Source organism: Mytilus edulis, chromosome 11 (genome assembly GCF_963676685.1).
Source record: "Mytilus edulis chromosome 11, xbMytEdul2.2, whole genome shotgun sequence".
Classification (NCBI taxonomy): domain Eukaryota; kingdom Metazoa; phylum Mollusca; class Bivalvia; order Mytilida; family Mytilidae; genus Mytilus; species Mytilus edulis.
The window spans coordinates 4,734,981-4,756,058 of NC_092354.1; the positions used below are offsets into that span (position 1 = coordinate 4,734,981).

The 21,078-nt window shown below is 32.2% G+C and overlaps 1 protein-coding gene and 1 long non-coding RNA gene across 2 annotated transcripts in view; one reads left to right on the forward strand and one right to left on the reverse strand.

Moving 5' to 3' along the window:
• Nucleotides 1–681: 681 nt before the first annotated feature.
• Nucleotides 682–21,078, reverse strand: part of LOC139493908 (uncharacterized) — a 75,144-nt gene continuing 54,747 nt past the window's right edge. The window contains exons 11-15 of the mRNA XM_071282069.1: nucleotides 19,973–20,419; nucleotides 15,998–16,137; nucleotides 8,740–9,933; nucleotides 4,980–5,463; nucleotides 682–4,157 (exon numbers count right to left, since the gene is read on the reverse strand). Of these exons, the coding sequence (XP_071138170.1) occupies nucleotides 4,114–4,157; nucleotides 4,980–5,463; nucleotides 8,740–9,933; nucleotides 15,998–16,137; nucleotides 19,973–20,419 (2,309 nt within the window). The 3' untranslated portion in view covers nucleotides 682–4,113. The remainder of the gene's footprint in view (nucleotides 4,158–4,979; nucleotides 5,464–8,739; nucleotides 9,934–15,997; nucleotides 16,138–19,972; nucleotides 20,420–21,078) is intronic.
• Nucleotides 11,125–13,718, forward strand: LOC139493912 (uncharacterized). The gene is made up of 3 exons (XR_011657096.1): nucleotides 11,125–11,267; nucleotides 12,326–12,410; nucleotides 13,602–13,718. It is a non-coding gene; the product is annotated as an uncharacterized lncRNA (long non-coding RNA).

Here is a 21,078-nt window from a genome sequence, read left to right on the forward strand (position 1 = left end):
TATAAGTGTTACAAAATTCAATGAACCTAAGAGTTGTTTAATAACACCAATATTCATTTTCTTTACAAAATCATGAAAAATAAAATGTGTTCCTATGTCTACCTTAATTTAACAGTCTTATCTAAATGAAGTTTAAGAAATCTTAAAAGGGTCGTAAAGGGATAAATTACAGAATACTTTGACTAACATTGTTCAACAACAGCTAGATCAATGTAATACAAACTGGACCCGAATAGAAGAAATACATTTATGAATGTTTTAAAGCGATGTGTAACATATAATGAAGAAAGACAGAATAATGTATGGTTGTGTATAGTGGAAATTAACGCTCTGTGATAAAAGGGATACATAAGAGATAATTGATTAGAATTTAAAAAAAAACAGCTTTAAAATGTTATTTTGCAAAAGAGTGTCATGATTTAATTTTCAAATAGTTTTAAATCCTTTAAAGAAATAGTAATTATAAAAACTTAAGAGTGATTTATTGATACGTAAAGGGTATTTTGCAAACAAAAGTCAATTTCAAGTCTTATTAAGTGCCAAATGTCAATCTGTAGATCATTATTTGAAACGTGAAAACTGCTTTGCCGAGTTGAGCACATTGAAAGTTGTATTCAAAGTCTCCTATTTGTGTTGCTGGTTTAAAAAAAAAATAACACATTATACGCATCAAGTTTTTTATTATGAACAGCTGAATTTAAATGAGTACACATTTTTGTTATCAGTAAATTAAAATCTTACTTAATAGTTTTAAATTTTGTTAGACATATATAACGATACTACAGTCTGTCGATACCTTTATTTTGGCATTGCACAAGTTAATGCGTTTCTCTGACTGTTTATGACTTCTTATACAACATCAATTGGATGTCAGATTTGTTCTGATGTGTATGTTACTTAAGAAATAATTAATGGGGCTTGAATGTATCGTGATTTTACCACGGGTTGTCCCTTTATGACAAATATTTTACCTTGATCGATAGCAAGGGGTAAAATATCGGCATAAAGGGACAACCCTCGGTAAAATCAAGATATATTCAAGCCCCCATGAATTATTTTGATTCTAATAGGACAAATACGGCAATTGTTTTGGATCGAAGCGCTCTAGGTAAGGCATCATTTGCGTAAAATCCTTATGTTCTGGCGTTATCGTTCTATGACGTCGGGTAGCTCATTCATAAAAAAGCATATGACGCGGGAGACGATCGGAACAGCCCAAACAATATATTAATATTTTACCACGGGTGTGGACTCAAAGCGTTTGAAGGACGTCATTTTAGAATCTTAGAACGATAATTTTATACATTAGCTGTTATTGGCTTTAGACTAGCGTTCAGTAGCTGTGAGTCCGCTAAGATCTGTCTCCTTCTTGTTGTAAGGATTCATGTTAAATGTTTATCTTCTTTGTATTGATATGATGAGTTAAGTCTTTTTATAGTCGACTGAACGGTATGGGTTTTCTCATTGTTAAAGGGTTGCCTAGGATTGCTAACATCCACTGTATTAGAACTTTGGTGGTTATTTGTCTCATTGGTAATCTATATAATTGTATTAATTGTCATTAAACATTTACAATGTTTGTTGCAGTACAAGTTTAAATAAACATTTACAATTAACAACAAAATGAAAACAAAACCAGTTTATGAAAATTAACGAAAAAGACTCAAAAACATAAGTGTTCAAAAATTATAATATTACTATATTCAACATTCCATGTTACAATAAGACCTCTGTCCTCTTTTCTAATGACCTTTTTTATATAGAGGCAAATATTTATAACATGTCTAAAGGAAGTGTATTTTAGGATATATTTAAAAAAAACAGTTGATGAAAATTAATGAAAAAGACTCAAAAACATAAGTCCTAAAATTATAATATTACTATATTCAACATCCATGTAACAATAAGACCTCTGTCTTCTGTTCTAATGACTTTTTTTTGTGTAGAAGCAAATAATTATAACATGTATAAAGACTAACATTGGGCCAACGTTGGTATGATGATATTAAAAGACCATCCGCCCAACGTTGCCCCAATGTTAGGTCAGAAAAAGTTGATGGATTTACTATACCCTTCCGAATCGTATTAGGGCTACTGTAGTCTAAGTTATTTCTCCATTCCCTGGAAAATTTGGTCTATATCAACGATAAGAAAAAATGATCAGAAAAATTATATTGGTTCATTTGTAAAATTTTGTTGGGCCAATGCTGGGCCAATGTTGGGCCAATGTTGAAAATATATTATAAGCTAACATTGGTTGTTTCTCGTAACACTGCACGTCACACTAAAACTGCCAATGTACATTTTTCAGTTATGGTTTACAAGAGTGGTATGTCGGATATCGGTTTGGTATACTTATCTTGTTTACCGATAAAACAGCTATTTTTTGCAATGTGGTGACTCGATAAAATTATATTGTTTACAATTATTATTTATTATTTGTTTTTGTTGGTATTTAAAGTGTCATTTAAGTTACTTTTATAACTATTACCACTGCTACTTGTACTATTCACCGATTATAATCACTTTAAACATTATTAATAATGAATAAGTATATAGTTGGGACGTAAGCAATTTATATACAGCTGTAACATTTTGATAAGGTTGAATACAAGTAACACGCTGGTCAACTGATAGTTGCTATGGTAATATTCATAAGTTTAATGGGATGGTCAGAATTGTGATCATTTCCCGCCTTGCTGAGAGCAGTAATACTACAGAAAAAAAATTGTCTTCAGGAAAAAAGAAAAGAAAACATGTGAGTTGTTAATTTCTATTTATTTCTAAACAATTATGATTTATACAAAATTGTTATATTTTCGTTGTATGCGTAAAGTTTGTATAGTACATTTTTGGTATGAAGTTTTCATGAGAGCGTGGTTATCACCGGGGTAAATTATACTTCAAAAATGACGGAAGCAAAAGAAAAACGTTTATGAAAGTTAAAATAAAACCCACAGAGATATATATTTTGAAAATAAACAGTTGTAAACTGATCATAGCAGCGTATTTTAAAAGTTACAATATTACGAAATCATGATAATGTATAATTTTTAACGTTTGCAAATTGTACATATATAGATATATATTTGTATATGCTTTTTCTCTTTCCGAATTATTTATTTGAAATAAAATAACGTAATACTAGTATGGTCGTGCTTAAAAGATACCAAGCACATTGTAAAAATGTCATATTATTAACTGTAGGTACGTTTATCTCTTACTTGTTGTTTGCAATTGTTTTTTTTTATAAAAATCTAGCATCATATAATTATGTTGCAGATCAAGCACCCGAGTACTTCTGGAGGAGATACGGTAAAGCAGAGTGTAAGAAGGATTATAGGCACTATCCTGGAAAGAAATTGAATTGGCTAGGGAGAGGGGACAAGACTGTTTTTTCCCGTATGATCCTTAAAGATGTTTTAATAAGTAAGTATTACACTTTATGAGTTCTTTATGGCGCAAATTATACCCACAAATCCTTCTAATACTAATGAATTTCTGACCATTAGACAAATTATCAATATTAAAAAAGAGAAAAAAAAATTGGTTATGTAAGATTTTATTTTGCATTCAATAGTGTTTGAAATATTTAGAATATATTATACATTAATTTATATTACATATCTAGTAGGGAGATTACGCACGCATGCATTAGGCAAATACACAATTCAAGTTTACTTATAACTTTATTACAGAGTCGGTTAGAAAAATACCGTAGCTGTAAAGAGTCTTCAGATGAGGATAGATGATGCAGCTAAAGATTGCCTGCGGTTTAGCCTTGACAGAGAAGGTGGCATGAAACAGAAAAGGGAAAGTAAGAATAACATAAATAATAATGGTACCTTTGATAAAATCTGCTTGTTAATTTGTATGCTTGAATTATGAGCTGATATATGATATTTACAAATATATAGTGTGTACGTATATATAGTTTACAGGTATATCTAAATAAAATTACAATCATGTATACTATGTATATATCTATACAAACAACATTTACTCTTATTTTTTAATGACTGGCTATACATTGGACTTTGTTATTTTTATTGAAACTTTTTTTATTTTTATTTACTTATCCATCTGTAAAAGTGTAGGAAATCAAATTTGTCATCAATACACACTATCGAAAACTGCATGAATCTGTTCTATCAATCCTGAAACATTTAAAAGAAATTCTGTCAAAAAATCATTTGCAAAACGTGATTGCATCCGATACTGAGATGATATAATGTACTTAATTAGAGCAACATTCGTTTACCTTAACATGAAGACTAACTTAGTTGTGTTCGCTTTATCCCGATGATTTATTGTATGTATTATTATACATTTTAAGTTTGGATTGATGATGCAGACTTGGTTTAAGTATTTGTTTGATTTTTCCGGATGTTGTCATATTTTGTATGCATCTAAATGATGTTGAACTTCATTTAAATCGTATACATAATATCCATGTCTGAAGCATATTTACGTCGAAAGATACAATACAATAATTCAAAATATGTGAAGTAGATCAACAAGGTATAAAACACAAGTTGAAAATATCGATTGGTTTTCACTTTGACATTTTTAAGTCTAAATATATCTAATAGCTGTTTAAAAACATTTGTTTGGTTAGGTGTTCTAAATTCGGGTTTGATATAATTGGTTTTGCATACTTGCATTCCTATTTTTTTTTCTGTATAAAAAACAAGCATTTTTCTAATAGTTTTGGAAAAGTATTATATTATCTGACGAGACTTGTTAAATGAAAATAAACTTTTGTATTCACATTTTCCGATCGTAAACGTCAATAGCCGAGAACGAAGGGGAACATTTTTTTGTTGGCTTCAAAGCATTGGTTTTACTGTTTTGTGTAGTGATTTGTTACTGTTGTTCTCTTTTCATTTGATTTCTATTTGTGCGTGGTGTTATCTGTCTTTCAAGATTTAGGATTTGTTCCTGTACTTCAAACATGAAAAAGATATTACTTAAGTTACCTGCTTTCATTTGTTCTTTTATATCTTCAAAACTCCTTGTCTCTAATTCCATTTTCCTGATTTCGTCGAATCGTTTTACGTAGGATTCACCTGCTGGATTGTTACGCTGATCAAATCTAGTTATCATATCATGAACTATAGCGATTAGTTTTTGGTATCGTGTTTCATCTAATGCAAAGACAGTAGAATGCTGCATTTCATTTCTGATCACACGTATCCGTTGAATGTCATCACCAATAGTATCTTCATTGGTAGCAATCTCGTCAACCTTTTTTATATTCCTAAAGCCTTTACTTGGAAAGTTTATTTTTAAAGCACAATATTTCTTACACATTTCTGTTATGTCCAACTTTTTACGATCAAGTATTTCTCCAGTCTTTGTATCTAAGAATAAGCGATCGTATAAAACGCCTGATAATACCTCTAGAACTATCTTTGACATTCTGACGTAATTCTGTTCCTCACTACTTAATCTAACGGGAGCCTATAATACCAATGAAATATGTAAGATACAAACTAATGCTATATAATTGCCATCTATTAACAGGTAGATAGACCTACAAATATGGTCAAGGCAGTAAATACACCGGGACAGTGAAAAAGGATAGAACACAGAATTAATGATAGACAGACAATTCATGTTGACGTCAGAATATTCAAAATTACGTCAAATTTATTTGAATAATTAAAAAAAAAAAAAAAAAAGATATATATAGATTCTTACATTGATACCAGTGGATTATCGGATTTATCCAATCGAGATAATTTAACTATCGAGATTGGAAAAATCCGATAATCAACGAGTAACTATGTAAGAATCTGTTTCTCTAATGATTAAAAGACATTTTCTTTTTTTGTTAACCGAAAATCCCCTTCGAGTGCCTTTCACATTGCACGAAGTTGTCAATTTCATTAACACCTGTTATCATATCTTGATTCATACAGTTAGCTAAGAAGGTCATGACCCTTAAAATCATCCAATGATCTTTTGAGATCACCAGCAACCATACGTTGATTAAATTTTTTTATACAATGGGTTCGGAAAGGTATATATTTCCATAGAGTTAGAGAAACATATATATATCATTGCAAGCATGCGAGATTTGTACAAAGCACAATGTTCTTAAAGATATACTAGAAGTATTTCCATTCAACAATAATTTTACAGTCGAGCATTTTTTTTAAATGAGCTAGCTACGTAGTATGTTGTTCGACAAAGATAGATCTTTAGGACATAGGGGCTATTCAAGGTGCTATGATATTAAACGCAACCAAGTAAACATGGCGTTCTTTTCAATTGATTGAAGATGCATTATTACATGCATTTCATTACTTCTGCCTTGAACATACATAAAACCACTCAGAATATAATAGCAACATACAGGTCAGTAACATTTCTTTATTTTTCATATAGCATCGTATGATAAGATCATAAACAAGTAAAATAGGATGGATAATTTGATTAAAAATCACATTAATATTTTCGTAATACAGTGTTAATCCTGTAGACGGTCACATTAATTTTAGGAAAGCACTTAACATGCTTAAAAAGGAGGCACTTAAAAAAATTGTCAGGTGTGGGCGTGGAGCCTGTAGGCTGGCTGTAAATTATCTGAAAGTTCATTTCTGATTTCACACATTTAAATATATATAAATAGATATAAATAGATATAAATAGATATAAATAGATATAAATAGATATAAATAGATATAACTCAAATGTTTACTTTCACTTTTACGTCATATGTTTCGTGTCATGTTATTTGTTTTTCAACCAGGAACAGAAATATGAATCGATGAAGACCCTAGGGTTACCTGTATTTGTTTGCACATTGTGCTTTGATCTAAGAAAAGCTATTTATATATTTACAATGCAACCTTTATTTCATACGAATGTCCCACAAAAAATGTAAAAAGTGTGTATGTTATTAGCTTCTCTCACATGTATCATGCGATAACCTTTTGGTCACTTTTTATGTGTTGCGTCTGAATATGAATTATAACCCTCAATAGTGAATTAAAAGTTTGAACAAATCCTTCTAAACAAACAGAACCAGGTGCTCCGCAGGGCGCCGCTTTTATACGACCCCAGTGGTTGAACCCTGAACAGTTGGGACAAATTTGGTCACAATATTCAAGCTTGATTCTGTCTGAATTTGGATTGTGATCAAATTTTTGACATAATATAGGTTTCTGTCACAAAATTATTGTAGTAAAAGTTCCAACAAAAATTTTGAAAAAAAGAAAGCCCTTTAAAGGTAAACAAAAAATCCCCACCCCCCAAACTTTTTGAAACCCCCTTGGAGCAATAACCCTTAAACTCAATCCTGTGTTTTTGTCATGATTGTTTGGAACTAGAATCATGCTTCTTTTTGGCCCTTTTTTGGCCCCTAATTCCTACATATTTTGGGCAATTAACCCCAAAATTAATCCCAACCTCCCCTTTGTTATTTGGTACATTGTGATATAATTTCTGAGAGATCCATGCAATTACACATACGTTATGTCTTGAAACTAGAAAAAATGCTTGTTTTGACCCCTTTTTGGATCATAATTCCTAAACTTTGGCCCCATAACCTCTACAATGAATCCAAACCTTCTTCTTGTGGTTTTAAACATTGTGGTGTGATTTCAGAGCAGTTGACGTACGTTTACACAAGTTATAATCCTGAAACTAGAAAAATGCTAATTCCTAATCACTTAGGACCATCATCCCCAAAATCAATCCCAACCTTACTTATGTGGTATTGAACCTTCTGAAAAAATTTCATGTAGATCTATTCACTTTAACTAAAGTTGTTATCCGGAAACGAATGTGTATTCGGACGACGACGCAGACGATGCTGACGAAGACATCATACCATTATACGATCCCAAAAATTGGTTGCGGTCGTATAAAAAGAAGACACATAAGAACAACACAAGACTTTTTAATATTCAAGTTTATAAATGAAAACTCTGTCTCTGATCGGAAGACGGTTAGGTGAGCTTTAAATTATAAGTTATAGTGTGGATTACGCAAATGTTTGAAGTTGGTCGGGTTTTGCGTACATTTCCTGTAGAACCAAAGTTTCGTTGTTTTCCGCTTAAAGTTGATGTGGTTACCTGAGTTTTAGTTTGTAACACGGATCTGTTTTCTCGCTATAGATCTATGACTTTCGAACAGCGGTATACTACTGTTGCCTTTATTTGACACATTTAAAAAAAACTAAGGATGTTCTTATCCCAGGCATAGATTACCTTAGTCATATTTGGCACAACTTTTTGGAATTTTGGATCCTTAATGCTCTTCAACTTTGTACTTGTTCGGCTTTATAAATATTTTGACATGAATGTCACTGATGAGTCTTCGGTAGACGAAACGCGCGTCTGGCGTACTCAATTATAATCCTGGAACTTTGATAACGAATTAGACAAAGTCGATCTGAAAAACTCAACTATCTTTACTGATACAAAAAAGTAAGATACAAAATGACAAGCGTTTAATTAACAAAACACATGCATTGCTTTGAAGAAAACAAAATCACGCGCGATTTTGTAAATGGAACTGATAGTAGATCAATACATGGTACAGTCGCGCATATCAATTGGGAATGGACCCAATACTTTTTTTTTATCACAACGAATCCACAATGATACTGACATTAGCAACGAGTACACATCAAATGAATAAAAATAAAAATTACCAATAATTGGATTTCATCGTCTCACAAAGATATGCCCACTCAATGAAAATAATCTAAAAAAATTGAAACATTACCTTTGATTTCTCACCAGACCAATAGTCTTTATAGTTATGAGTTGTCGCATGTTCTTCGCAATAATATTTTTTCCCATCATCTACTTGATCAAATTCATGGAATCCTGTGTCAAAGGAGAAACTGGTAGTCTCACACTTCCATTTTTTCTCGAAAGATACCGTTTTCAACTTGTATCGCGTGTTGATAATTCTGTTGATTTCTCTTTCGACAACTTTTAAAACAGCTTGGTTAACCTCTGTATCTACTTCGTCCCATTGCCATACTTGCAGCTGAATCATATGACTACTCTTTGCTAATACAAATTTTGCACAGCCAGTTCTGTCAATATTGAATACACAACAATCCTTGAAGAGGCCTATCTCGCCCTTTACCACTGCTAGAGGATATTCTCGTAGACAAGAGACAATCAGATTGCTGATTAGATACGGCGGTAAAAAAGTAAAGACAAAACACAAACATGTAGATTTGTTAGCATTTGAAACGTTAAACAATACATCAATATCCTTAATTTTTAATGTTTGAAGCATGCATGGAACGTAAAAAAAACTATGCTCCCTTTGTACATTTCCACTTTCCGTCAATAGCAATGGATAGATGATAATGTCAAACTTTTCGATTACTTCCAGTATATGCTCTTTATGAATCCTCATGTCTTCTGATTGTTTCTTGAATATTTCTTCCAATAGCTTAGGATCCATCTTACCTGTTTGTTTGAAGTTGTTCCATTGTAAGTGTGGTAATTCCAGTTGAAACTGCTGGGCTGTAACAATGCATGTAAAGGCATTTGCTAACCATTGGGGATCAAGTATGATGTATGACGGAATGTCTTCAAAAAATATCATGTTACCAATTTCATGTTGATACCTGAGAAAGAGATGAAGCTCCTTGTCATCAGTTATCGGAAGTGGTATTTTCTCACCTAGTTCTTTTACTCTTTCAAAAGAAATTATTTGTTTTCCGATCGTTAGTTCAGAGTTGATGGCTTTTTCCATCTGAATAAATTTAACAGGGTATTCTCGATTCCAATTTGCGCTACTCTTTGCTGTGGCAAATATATTATTTCTCAATTTTCCAAAAGCATCTTCTTCATCCTCTGTGTTGGATATCAGGTGAATTGATCTCAGGTGACGCTTGGAATCTTTAAATATTTTATCAGTGTAGGATTCGAGACGTTTTCTGCATTGTTCTTCGTCCTTTCGCAAAAACAGAAACAGTGATATTGTATTATTTCATTATCATTTAACTAAAACAGTCTTAGATACATGATTTCTTATGATGTTTTTGGCTGTCAGTAACTATTACTATTCTCATATCTGTACTTTTCTGTGATGTTTTTCTAGAGCAGATGTATAAAGACTCTGGCTTTCGTAAATTGTTATGATATAAGTTAGACGGTTAGGTTTTGGCATTGAATTGTTTCATATGTTTTCAATCGGGGTGTTTTTAAGCCGGTTATATGGTACAGGTTTTTCATCAGCATCTGTTAACCCAACCAGCGCCTTTGAGAATAATCCCCGTTTTTCAGAGGGTTCATGTTGCTCAGTTTTAATTTTCCTATGAAAACTGTGTTCTGTATATGGTTGGGTTTTTTAATGACAGTTTTTATTTTCTATATTCATAAAGAATCGAACACTGGGGCAAAAAATTGGTTACTATTTAAGAACGGAAGTTGACAAAATTAAGAATGAGTGATAAAACACTACTTATTGAAATTAGCAGACACCAACACATGCAAAGAGAAAAAAGTGTCTATAGTAATTGTAATAATCAAATTGATGGTGAACATTAATCCGTCTACCCAGTAAACACACGACGTACTCCCAACGTCGGTTAATGGTCGTCTGAACGTCATGTCTGGATTGTACGTCGTACCAACGTTATGGGAACGGAAAATCCCAACGTTGGATGCAGACGTAGAGACGACGTTATAAAATTACGTCGGATTTACGTAAATTTAGTACCCTGTCAGGAGGTAACATTTTATTACGTTGTGACGACGTGCTTATAACTGTCATAATCCGACGTAACATTTTGTTACGTTCTGTCAACATTATAATAACGTAGTGAACAGACCCTGTAAATACCAGCTTACACATTAAAATCTGGTTTTATGGGAGAATTTTGTGGTTATGAGTCTGACTAGATACAGCATTCACCTTCATTGAAATGTGCTAACGATTTTTTCGATTTTCAAAATATCCCCCCTTTTTCCCCGCACAGACATAATTAAAATTATTTGCACCAAAATATCCAAGAAAATATTTCAAATTCAAATTAAATGTTCTCATATAAATATTTTATATGAATATTTATTGTTTAATATATACCATAATCAAGTTGTGTCATTTATTATTTTTAATAATTTTATAATCGTTTTATAATAGTGCATGTTCAGCAATCCTCGGGTTTTACCGCCGCATACTACGAAAACTCTGAGCATGCGCACTTTTACCGCCTGAATTTTGAAAACAGTGATAAAAGTTGCAGTGAAATCTATCTCGATTCAGATTCCAGAACACAGAAAAAGGTAAAACATAAATTGCACATTACTTCAAAAAGGTTTTTCATGATAACAACAAGTATAATTCAAAAAAATATAACATCTGTCGCCGTGTAGGGCGCCTCGTTCAAATCTGTTGACTCATTGACTGGTTACCGAGTTGAAATATGATACTTCTTCTTTTAATGTCAATATATTATTGCACTGGTACATTGTACAGGATATTTAAGCCAACATTTGTGTTATATGAAACCATTTTCAAACTTCTCCATTAACTTGTGTTTTTTTTAAAGATATATTAAGCAATTGACTATAGAAAGTAAAAAAGGGGGAGGGCAATTGTTTTCTCTCCATGACACCTCCTATAATCCTTATATTTAAAAGCTGGAAGTTTTTTTTGCACTTATTTTTAAATATTGTTGGAATCATAAAAGTCTGATCAATATCACAAATGCGAAGCTACATTTTTTTTTTAGATATCTCTGTACATTACAAACTCGCCCCATTACCTGATTATAATCTCAGCACATTACAAACTTGCCACATTTAATGCAATCTCGGCACATTACAAACTTGGCATATTACAAACTCGTCCTATTAATGATAATACTACATGTATCACCAGTCGCAAGCGTGAAGACTGTATAACTGGTGGTCGTCCTAGACCTGCATGAAAAATTTGCCACTGAACATAACGAAACCAACAATCAATCAATGTTTAACTGGGTCTGACATAGGAATAGACAATTTTACCAACAAAAACTGTCATAGATAGGCGTCACAGAAACTTTAAAAAAAAGCCTTCCAAGATGTCATAATTATTTAGACTAAGATCCATGTGCACATACCAGTTGGGAAAAGTTGGGTAAAATTATCCTTTTGTTAGGGTAAAACCTAGTTTACTGGGGTTCAAAAAAACAGTATATAACGAAGTCTTATTTGCTTTTCAATTTATGGTATGGAATGCATGTACATTTTTCACTTACCTGGTTCTCCCAAAGATTTGTTGGACTGACACACATGTAGTATGTACACAGACTGATCAATATAGAAGATAATTGATTGTATTTATGATTTTTTTCCAGAATCTTGTATAAAAATTCACAGATCCAATGTGTGATCATGTGTCTGAGGTTGTGGAATGCACAAGATGGACCAAGATATAAAAAGGTAAACATAATCATCAGTTGATCAGCTCTTTTTATGCCCTCCTTCACTGGGCCATATGGTTTTACTCTTGTACTGTATGTACATACATGTACATGAACATTGAACTCAAAATTGGTTTCTGAACTCTAACTTTAGTTTGCCTGAACCACATGTTATGAAATTTATACACAATGCTTGTTATCATAAAACGCAGAGTTTGATTTTTGAGACCATCTGTTTAACTGTTCTTTATAAGTTACTAGTATGTCCTTCAATGATAACATCATTTGTGGCTCATGGACACTTTATTCTTTAATTAATTTTATAAATTAAATGATAATTGGTTCATTTATAGATAATAATAAGATTGCGTTCATTGGCATATATGATATACACAACAGCCATGGTGGATTTTGTTTTTTCCACCGGCCCACCGTGAACAGCCCACCTGTGCCCACTCCAGCTATAATTCTTTTTTTTTGTAAGAAATATTGATAATAATTGCTTATCTGTTTCAATTGATTGTAAGTTTGCAAGTCTTTTGATTTAACAAGCTAGTAATTTTACCCACCCGGTGCTCACTCCCACTGTGAACGGATAGACAAAGCAAAATCCACCTGAGTTGTAGTGTAAGGTCTTGCTGTTATGATGTGAATAATAAATTTATTAACATGTCAGATTATGGTAAAATCCTAAGAATATCTTAAATGAATTGATGAATGACAATTTTGAGAAACCATATACTTCCTTTTAATACGCCTGTTTTAATACGGAGGTGGTTGTTTTTGAAATACCAAGATGCAAATTAAAGGGAGTGTAGTTCTTATATATTTTTCATTCTGTCTGTGCTGGGGGTTTAAAAAAAGGTTGTCCCTGGGGGTGGAAACATTTTATATGGAACAACCATAATTTCATAACATATTTTCTTTTAAACAAGGACAAAGGTTAACTAAAAGTTATAAATATCATATTCTGCTGAAATTATGTTCAAATTTCTAACATACATTATCAAAATATGTATATAAAATTGGCAGATACAAACATCTCAGTAACAACACAACATGATTATGAATCTGTAAGATTCATTATACCACCGACCGCGCATAAAAAATATTGATTATGTTTAAACAAGGATATTTTTTAAGAACTGCTGTTAGTCCTAAGTTGGGATAAAAAAAAAAAATTTATAATATATATATGATTTTTTTTCAGAGACTGGAAACCAACACAAGACCAGCTGATGAGAGGGCAGAAAACCAAACCTTTGAATGCCATGTATACAACCAACACAAGACTAGAATTTGGAATAAAATTTCAAAAAATCAGAAACATACTATTATTTTATTATTGGTTCATGTACATAAGAAAAAAGAAGTCCTAACTTTTGGATAGGTCTTTCTCTGGTATGTCAATGGAAAAAAGCAATAGTTAGTTTGATTGAATTTCAGTTATTTTCTTCATTGTGGGATATTTTTAGAAGTGTGTATAAGTTGGTCGTGTGGTCTAGTGGTATGGCTGCTGTGCAGGCGATTTGGTGTCACGATATCATAGTAGCATGAGTTTGAATCTCGGCGAGGGAAGAACAAAAAATTTGTGAAAGCAAATGTACAGACCTAACATTGTTAGGTTGATGTTTAGACGAGTTGTATAAGTTGTGTAGAAATATATATTTGAAAACTACAGACTTTGGGGACTTTTCCAAACATGTTTCGTAGCCTGTTCTTGTGTAGGGAATCCAGCTGAATGATTCTACAGTACATATTAAGGTATATGTGGTAGTTTTTTGTACTTCTGAATAATTCATTAAAAAATGTTTCCATTGTCAAAACGAAATCTAGATTCTAGAATTTCCACCGTCATATAGTGAAACTATTAGTCTAGGACACTGAAACCCTAAACATTTATAAGTTGCAGCATGTACCAAAGTGTCATGTTGAAGGCTGTACATTTACCATAATTGCTAACATATTTAATATTTGATTTTAGGAACGAGGGTTTTACTTGTCTCATTGGCCATCATACAAAATCTCGCCTTTTGAATAGTATTATGTGTTAAATTTTTGAAGGAAAGTTGCTTTTGTTAAATGTAAATGTGTAAATCTTGTACTTCAGTATTGCAAAAAATAATAATAAAACTTTAACCTTAAAACTATGTGAATCATGAATTGGACAAAATACATTTGATATTTAAACCTGACTAAAAGGTAAAAAAACCCAACTCTTTTGTGACTATATTGGAAACTGCTGGCAGTTTGGAAGTAAAGCAATTATCAACATTGTTGTTGTTTTTATAGGTGTTGTAATTTATAGGTGTTTCTTGTTTTTATATATATATATATAGATTAGACTGTTGGTTTTCCTGTTTTAATGGTTTTTCACAAGTTATTTTGGAGCCCTTTATATCTTGTTGTTTGGTGTGAGTCAAGACTCCTTGTTGAAGGCTGTACCTTGACCGTTAATGGTTTACTTTTATAAATTGTGATTTGGATGGAGAGTTGTCTTATTGGCACTCATACCACATCTTCCTATATCTATTGTGTCCATCTTGCCTACATTGAAAATTTTACTACTAAAAAAACAGGTGAAAAGAAGAAAATATAGACCCTGTTTACTTCTTCAATGAAATTTTATTGCTCTTATCAATCAAATGAGGACAAGGGTCATTTACAGTTGAGTTGCAACGTTGTCACAACGTCTTATAAAGGTCATAAATGAATAAATTACGTCACAAATTACGTTGTGACAACGTTGTGTGGATGGTTGTCAGCACGTGCCTTGGAGTTCACAAAATTACGTTGTACCGACGTAATTTCACTACGTTGTCACGACGATAGTATTACGTTGTCACGACGTAATGCCAACGTTGGATTGTTTACTGGGTAGTGACTTGAATAATAATAATTTTGACAAATAAGGAAATGTTGATAAACCTGTCAATACCAAAGGAAACTATAATCGTGACATCCGTAAAAAATGTCTTTAAAATAAGGCAATGTTAGAGTAGAGACTAAAACTACTAATACAAAATTGATACATTTTTTTTTCATATTAAATGTCAATTTATTTGCAATATTATTGATTTGTAAAACACTGGTTTTCTTAATTTACTATGTGTCAATTAATAGGCATCATCTCATTCACACTTCACTCAAAAAATGTCCTAGAGAACAACTTTAAAAACAAAAACGACAATCAGCATTGACGAGCATGACCGTCAGGACAGAAAAAGATATACATTATTATCAATATGACAAAGGTACATATTCGTACAGTAAAATGAAATAGATATTATACAATCTAGACTGAAACAATTTCGATAGTTTCTATTTAAACTGCGCTCTAATGTAACATTGAATCAGCGATTCGTAAACAGCCCGTTAGATGTGTAAGACGTCTTGGCAAACTTGATCTAATCGTATCTTATAGATCCAATACATTGGTGAAGTATTTCCAATGTCCATAGTCTAAACTTAACTAGAATACCGTTTTTATACGAACACAAGTTAACATTACCTAAATATTTTCAAAGGCCCAAATTCAGTCGTCAAGTTTTTATAAACAGAGACTAAATTAAAATGTCTACTCCATTGTTACTTTGATATAAATACCTGAAATTTGTCTTTGTGTGTACCAATTGCAATAACTGGTGGATCTAGAAGGTTGTGAGCTCCTTCCGGCAATACAGCTTCAGTTTTGTCATTTATGCTTCCATAACAATGTATTGTATCCATCCAGAAATTGAATGTGCCTGTGATTAAAGACAAATTAATATTTAAATATTTCGGTGGATGACTGCACTTGAAATGTGTCTTAAGAAAATAATTACGTCATTCAATAAAAAAATATATAATGATTGATCCTGCAGACCGTTATAATATTGCAAGTAAAAAATATAACTATCTAAATCAGTGTTTAAAAAGAGGCGAAAGTTACAAACGGGCGAATCAACATTCATCAGTCAAAAGGAATGCGATAACGATTGGGCAAATAAAAAAAACCAAATAATAGTCAAACAAAAGAAAGCGATATGGGCAGATAAAAAAACCCAAAGAATAGGCAACAAAAGAAAGCGATAACGATCGGGCAGATAAAAAAAAACCAAAGAATAGACAACAAAAGACAGCGATAACGATAGGGCAAATAAAAAAAAACAAAGAATAGACAACAAAAGAAAGCGATAACGATCGGGCAGATAAAAAACCCAAAGAATAGACAACAAAAGAAAGCAATAACGATCGGGGAGATAAAAAAAACCAAAGAATAGACAAACAAAAGTATGCACAACATTATATAGAACACAATCTAGAGAACAAAATGAGCCTTGCATAAATCAGAGTTAAATCGAGGTGCTCAAGAAGGGTACGCAGATCCTATATCACATTCCGCACCCGTCTTATTGTTTGTGGTAAGTACAAATTCGGCGATGAGTCTCACTTGTACGTCAGAGTCGACGTAAATAGAACGATATTGTGGTAACTAAAAATGGAACATGCCTAGGGTAATCTGGTAATAAAGCCAATTTAATGATGGAGTCCATAAATTTTCCATGTACAGAAAGCAAAATGCTATACATTAATAAAACACATTGCGAGGCGCAGCTTGATATGAGCGGAGAGGTCGAACCCTAAACAGTTTGGGCGAAAATCGACACTTCATTCATGCAAGCTTGATACAGATCAGAATTTGGATTCTGATAAAATATTTGACACATATATGTAAGACTCAGATTGACGTCCGGTCTCTAATCGACGTCCGTCCCTCAAATCGACGTCCAAAGCTGACGTCACAATGAAATAAGATTCCAAATCGACGGCCACTTAATTGTCCGATTTTTGGCTCCGCTAATCAACGTCCAATTTTTTGGCTCCTCTAATCGACGTCCGATTTAATGAACCTATGGAAAGATCAAAACGCCGAAACATTTTGGTCCAACATGCCGTATTATATGGAAATACATCAAAAACAAATGAACAAAACTGCCGAAATGGGGACAAACAAAGTTTATAACAGAACTTAAACTTGGATTGTCCGAAAGAATAGTAAAGACAGTTCTACATGTAGGTCAATATTTTTACGACCTAAACTTAGTATATGTGACAAATAAAATATATTAAAATATTTTTTTTAAATGTATTACCGGTGTTTACAGGTTACGAGATTTTTTTAATGTAATTTAAGAGTTTATTAAAAACAATGAGATGTGGTGTGATTACTATACACCAGAGTTTAAATGAAGTGGGTGTAAGTAATTATATAGCCCTTTATCTTTATAGCTTGCTGTTCGGTGTGAGCCAAGGCTCCGTATTTAAGACCGTATTTTGACCTATAATGGTTTTCTTTTATAAACTGTGATTTAGATGGAGAGTTGTCTCATTGGCACTCATATACCACATCTTCCTATATCTATAGTCAACCGTACGTCCTTTAACAATAATAAAAACGGTATTTAAAGGCTACGACAATTAAACATGTTAAACAATTGGAAATAAAAACTAACTTATAACATAAGTATATCGAAAAACAAATATGCCAAACATAAACCAACGATAACCACTCGACTACAGGCACATAAAATATTTGGCTTGGTTTAACATGATTGTGAGCGCTTAACCTACCCCTTACCTGGAGCAGTAGTGTAACAGCACAACATAAAACATAATGCCAATTTCTTTTGTATATGTTTCAATCCAGGTGTAAAACTAATTAATTTGTTGAAAAATATATTACAGAATCCAAATTATAATACCCCGGTTATCTCAAAACAGTTGGCATTACTTCTTTATTTTGTTCATTGTTGAAGACTGAGTGTTGCCCTATATATATGTCGTTTCGTTTTCTTTGTCGTTGGATTCTTATTTACGTATACTCGCATGCCATTTATCAATATGCAAGGTCATGTATAAGTGTAAGTGCAGCAATAAATTATTATGTTATTAATTGATATTGGACATCAAATAGAGAAGACTACAATCAATCGGATGTCGTTTTGGAAATACATGATTTGATAATGTGACGTCAGCTTTGGACGTCGATTTGAGGAACGGAATTCGATTAGAGACCGGACGTCGATCTGAGTCGAAAATCGACACTTCATTCATGCAAGCTTGATACAGATCAGAATTTGGATTCTGATAAAATATTTGACACATATATAAAGCTTTCTAAAAATTATTTTTTACAAAATAATTAACAAACCTACCATGAAGTTCTGCATAGTTAGATTAAGCATATTAAAACACACCATTGAACACAATGTTGTTAAAATCAAACTAAATTAATTTGGACCCATAGGTCCTCAATGTGGATCAATTTAAACACGGGGCAAAAAATCCAAAATCTGAAGATACGGTTACATTTAGCATAATAAAGAACCCACCATGTTCTAGCCTGTGAATTAATTCCCATTGAAGATGGTCAAGAAATGAACAATTGATACATTTGTATTAGAAAAGTTTTGTTTTTGTTCCGTTTTTCATAACAGTTCAGACCATTGACCCAAAAATCAATCCCAACCTTCATTGTTTTATATGAAACCTTGTGGTAACATTTCATCAAGAACCAATCACTAATATGTAAGCTATTGTTTGGAAACCAAATGTCTTCGGACAACGCAAGATATTTACGATCGTATAACAAAGGATGTTTGTATGAGATAAAAAGAAATCAACATTTGGGGTGATATCTTTTTAAGCAAGATATAAAATAGGTTAGCTACAAGTATATTACACGATTTTACGTGTAAAAGAGAGGGGAAAGATATAAAAGGAACATTTATAATCATAAGACGAACATAAGACGAAAATAAACTGACAAAGACATGACAAAGAACGCCAAAGACTAAAACCACAATCAAAAATATTCAAAACACAACGTAGTGAACTTAAGACTGAGCAACAGAAAACCCAACCAAAAACCGGGGGTGATTTCATACACTGACGGAAGATTCTACTCTCCATGTGGACACGTTGTGTTGTTCGTGTATTTAAAAACCTGGTGATAAGTATAATTCGGTATGCAAAAAGTGGCAGGATTGTAGTTACGACTTTTGGAACATATCCGTCATCATCTTTAAAACAGATATTCAATGATGTTAAACCAACTATTGATGGCATCTGTAAATTTTTAGAAGGGATAATTTCAACTCCACCTCTTTGACACTTGGCTTGATAGCTTTTTTGTGAGCAGCAACCTTCTTATAAGGACATCATGATAGGAAATACAAGTCCTAGCATATTGTATCAATTTGGAGATATATACTTCATGGAAAGACACTGCTAGAATGTTGCTACATAGAAAATGAAAGAACAATTGGGAAGCTGAAGTCATCTCTTTTGCCACAAACTTTTGTTTTCATCCGATTCTCATTTTCAATTTCTAGATGCAAGTCAAGATAGTAAATGGCTATATTAAATGAAACACGAAAAGTGGTGTCGTTTAGAGCAAATAATCAAAATCATTTAACAAAAAAGCCACGTATTAAAATTTGCTGTCTTAAATGTTTAGTTTCATTGTTTTTATATGAACTGAACATCAAGAATAATTCGTATCTAGGTTTAATATAATTATATCTTGACTTTACAAACCGTAGGATACTGTGTCCTCTATGTCATGTAAATTTGCTACGACAAGAAAAATTGCTTCTGAATTCAAAAACGTTTGATGTGTGTTGTAATACTCAATGTCACCAGCAAAATCCCACACTGTTAAATTTGCATAGCCGTCTTCGTCTTGTAAGTCTACAGCAGATCTGAGTATACTTAACAGCTCATCCTTTGCCAGTTTAGCCAACGGCGATTCTGTAATCTCCGGATAAGCAAACTGATAATTCATTTTGGCATGTTTGGGTTGAGGTTCTTCGTCATGTTCAATATTTTTGGTGATTGTGCCCTTATTATCATCTGTTGATATCTGATCTGATGAAGATATCTCCAATATGTCATGCTTTGGTTTTTCTTTATCTTGATGCAACTCTTTGACAATTGACTGCAACATTCTATTGTTGATACTTGTTTCTTTCACTAATCCTGTATCTACAAAAAAAATATTAAAAAGTGTTCAAAGTATAGGAGAAATCTATGGAAGTTAGAATTAAACTTCACCCATTTCATATGTTATACAATAAAAAAAAAACAATAAAGAAAACCACGTTCACCCGTTTCGCAGAAACTAAACACAAAAAAAAAGTATCTGCATTTAGAAGATATAGATATCAATAACATTTTATTTTCATATAAAACCTTTACAGTAACAACTATCGCAGTAATTGAAATAATGAAATTACAGTAGACATAAAGTATTTGCTAAAGGATTAAATTGCCAAAGGGTTTATACAACACTCAATTCAGACATCCATCTGATTAAACATTTTCATTTAGTTTTTTTTGCGCTGATTGGATTGTATTCTTGAGAACAATTTTTAATAAGACGTTGAAGATCATATAACCATGAAATGCAGGCACTAAAAATTTATTAGAAAAAAAACCTAATTACACAGCTTTATAAGTCTCAAGTATAAAAGAGTACACTGGAAAACAGTATAATTATAAAAAAAAATAACATTTTTACATATAATAAAACGGATGCGAGGATAAGTTTACATAAGCATAGTCATTTTTGAGAAGAAAAAAAAACAATTGTGATAATGTAGTAGAGATCATTAGTCTGTATTTTAGTTTAAATTACATCCAAC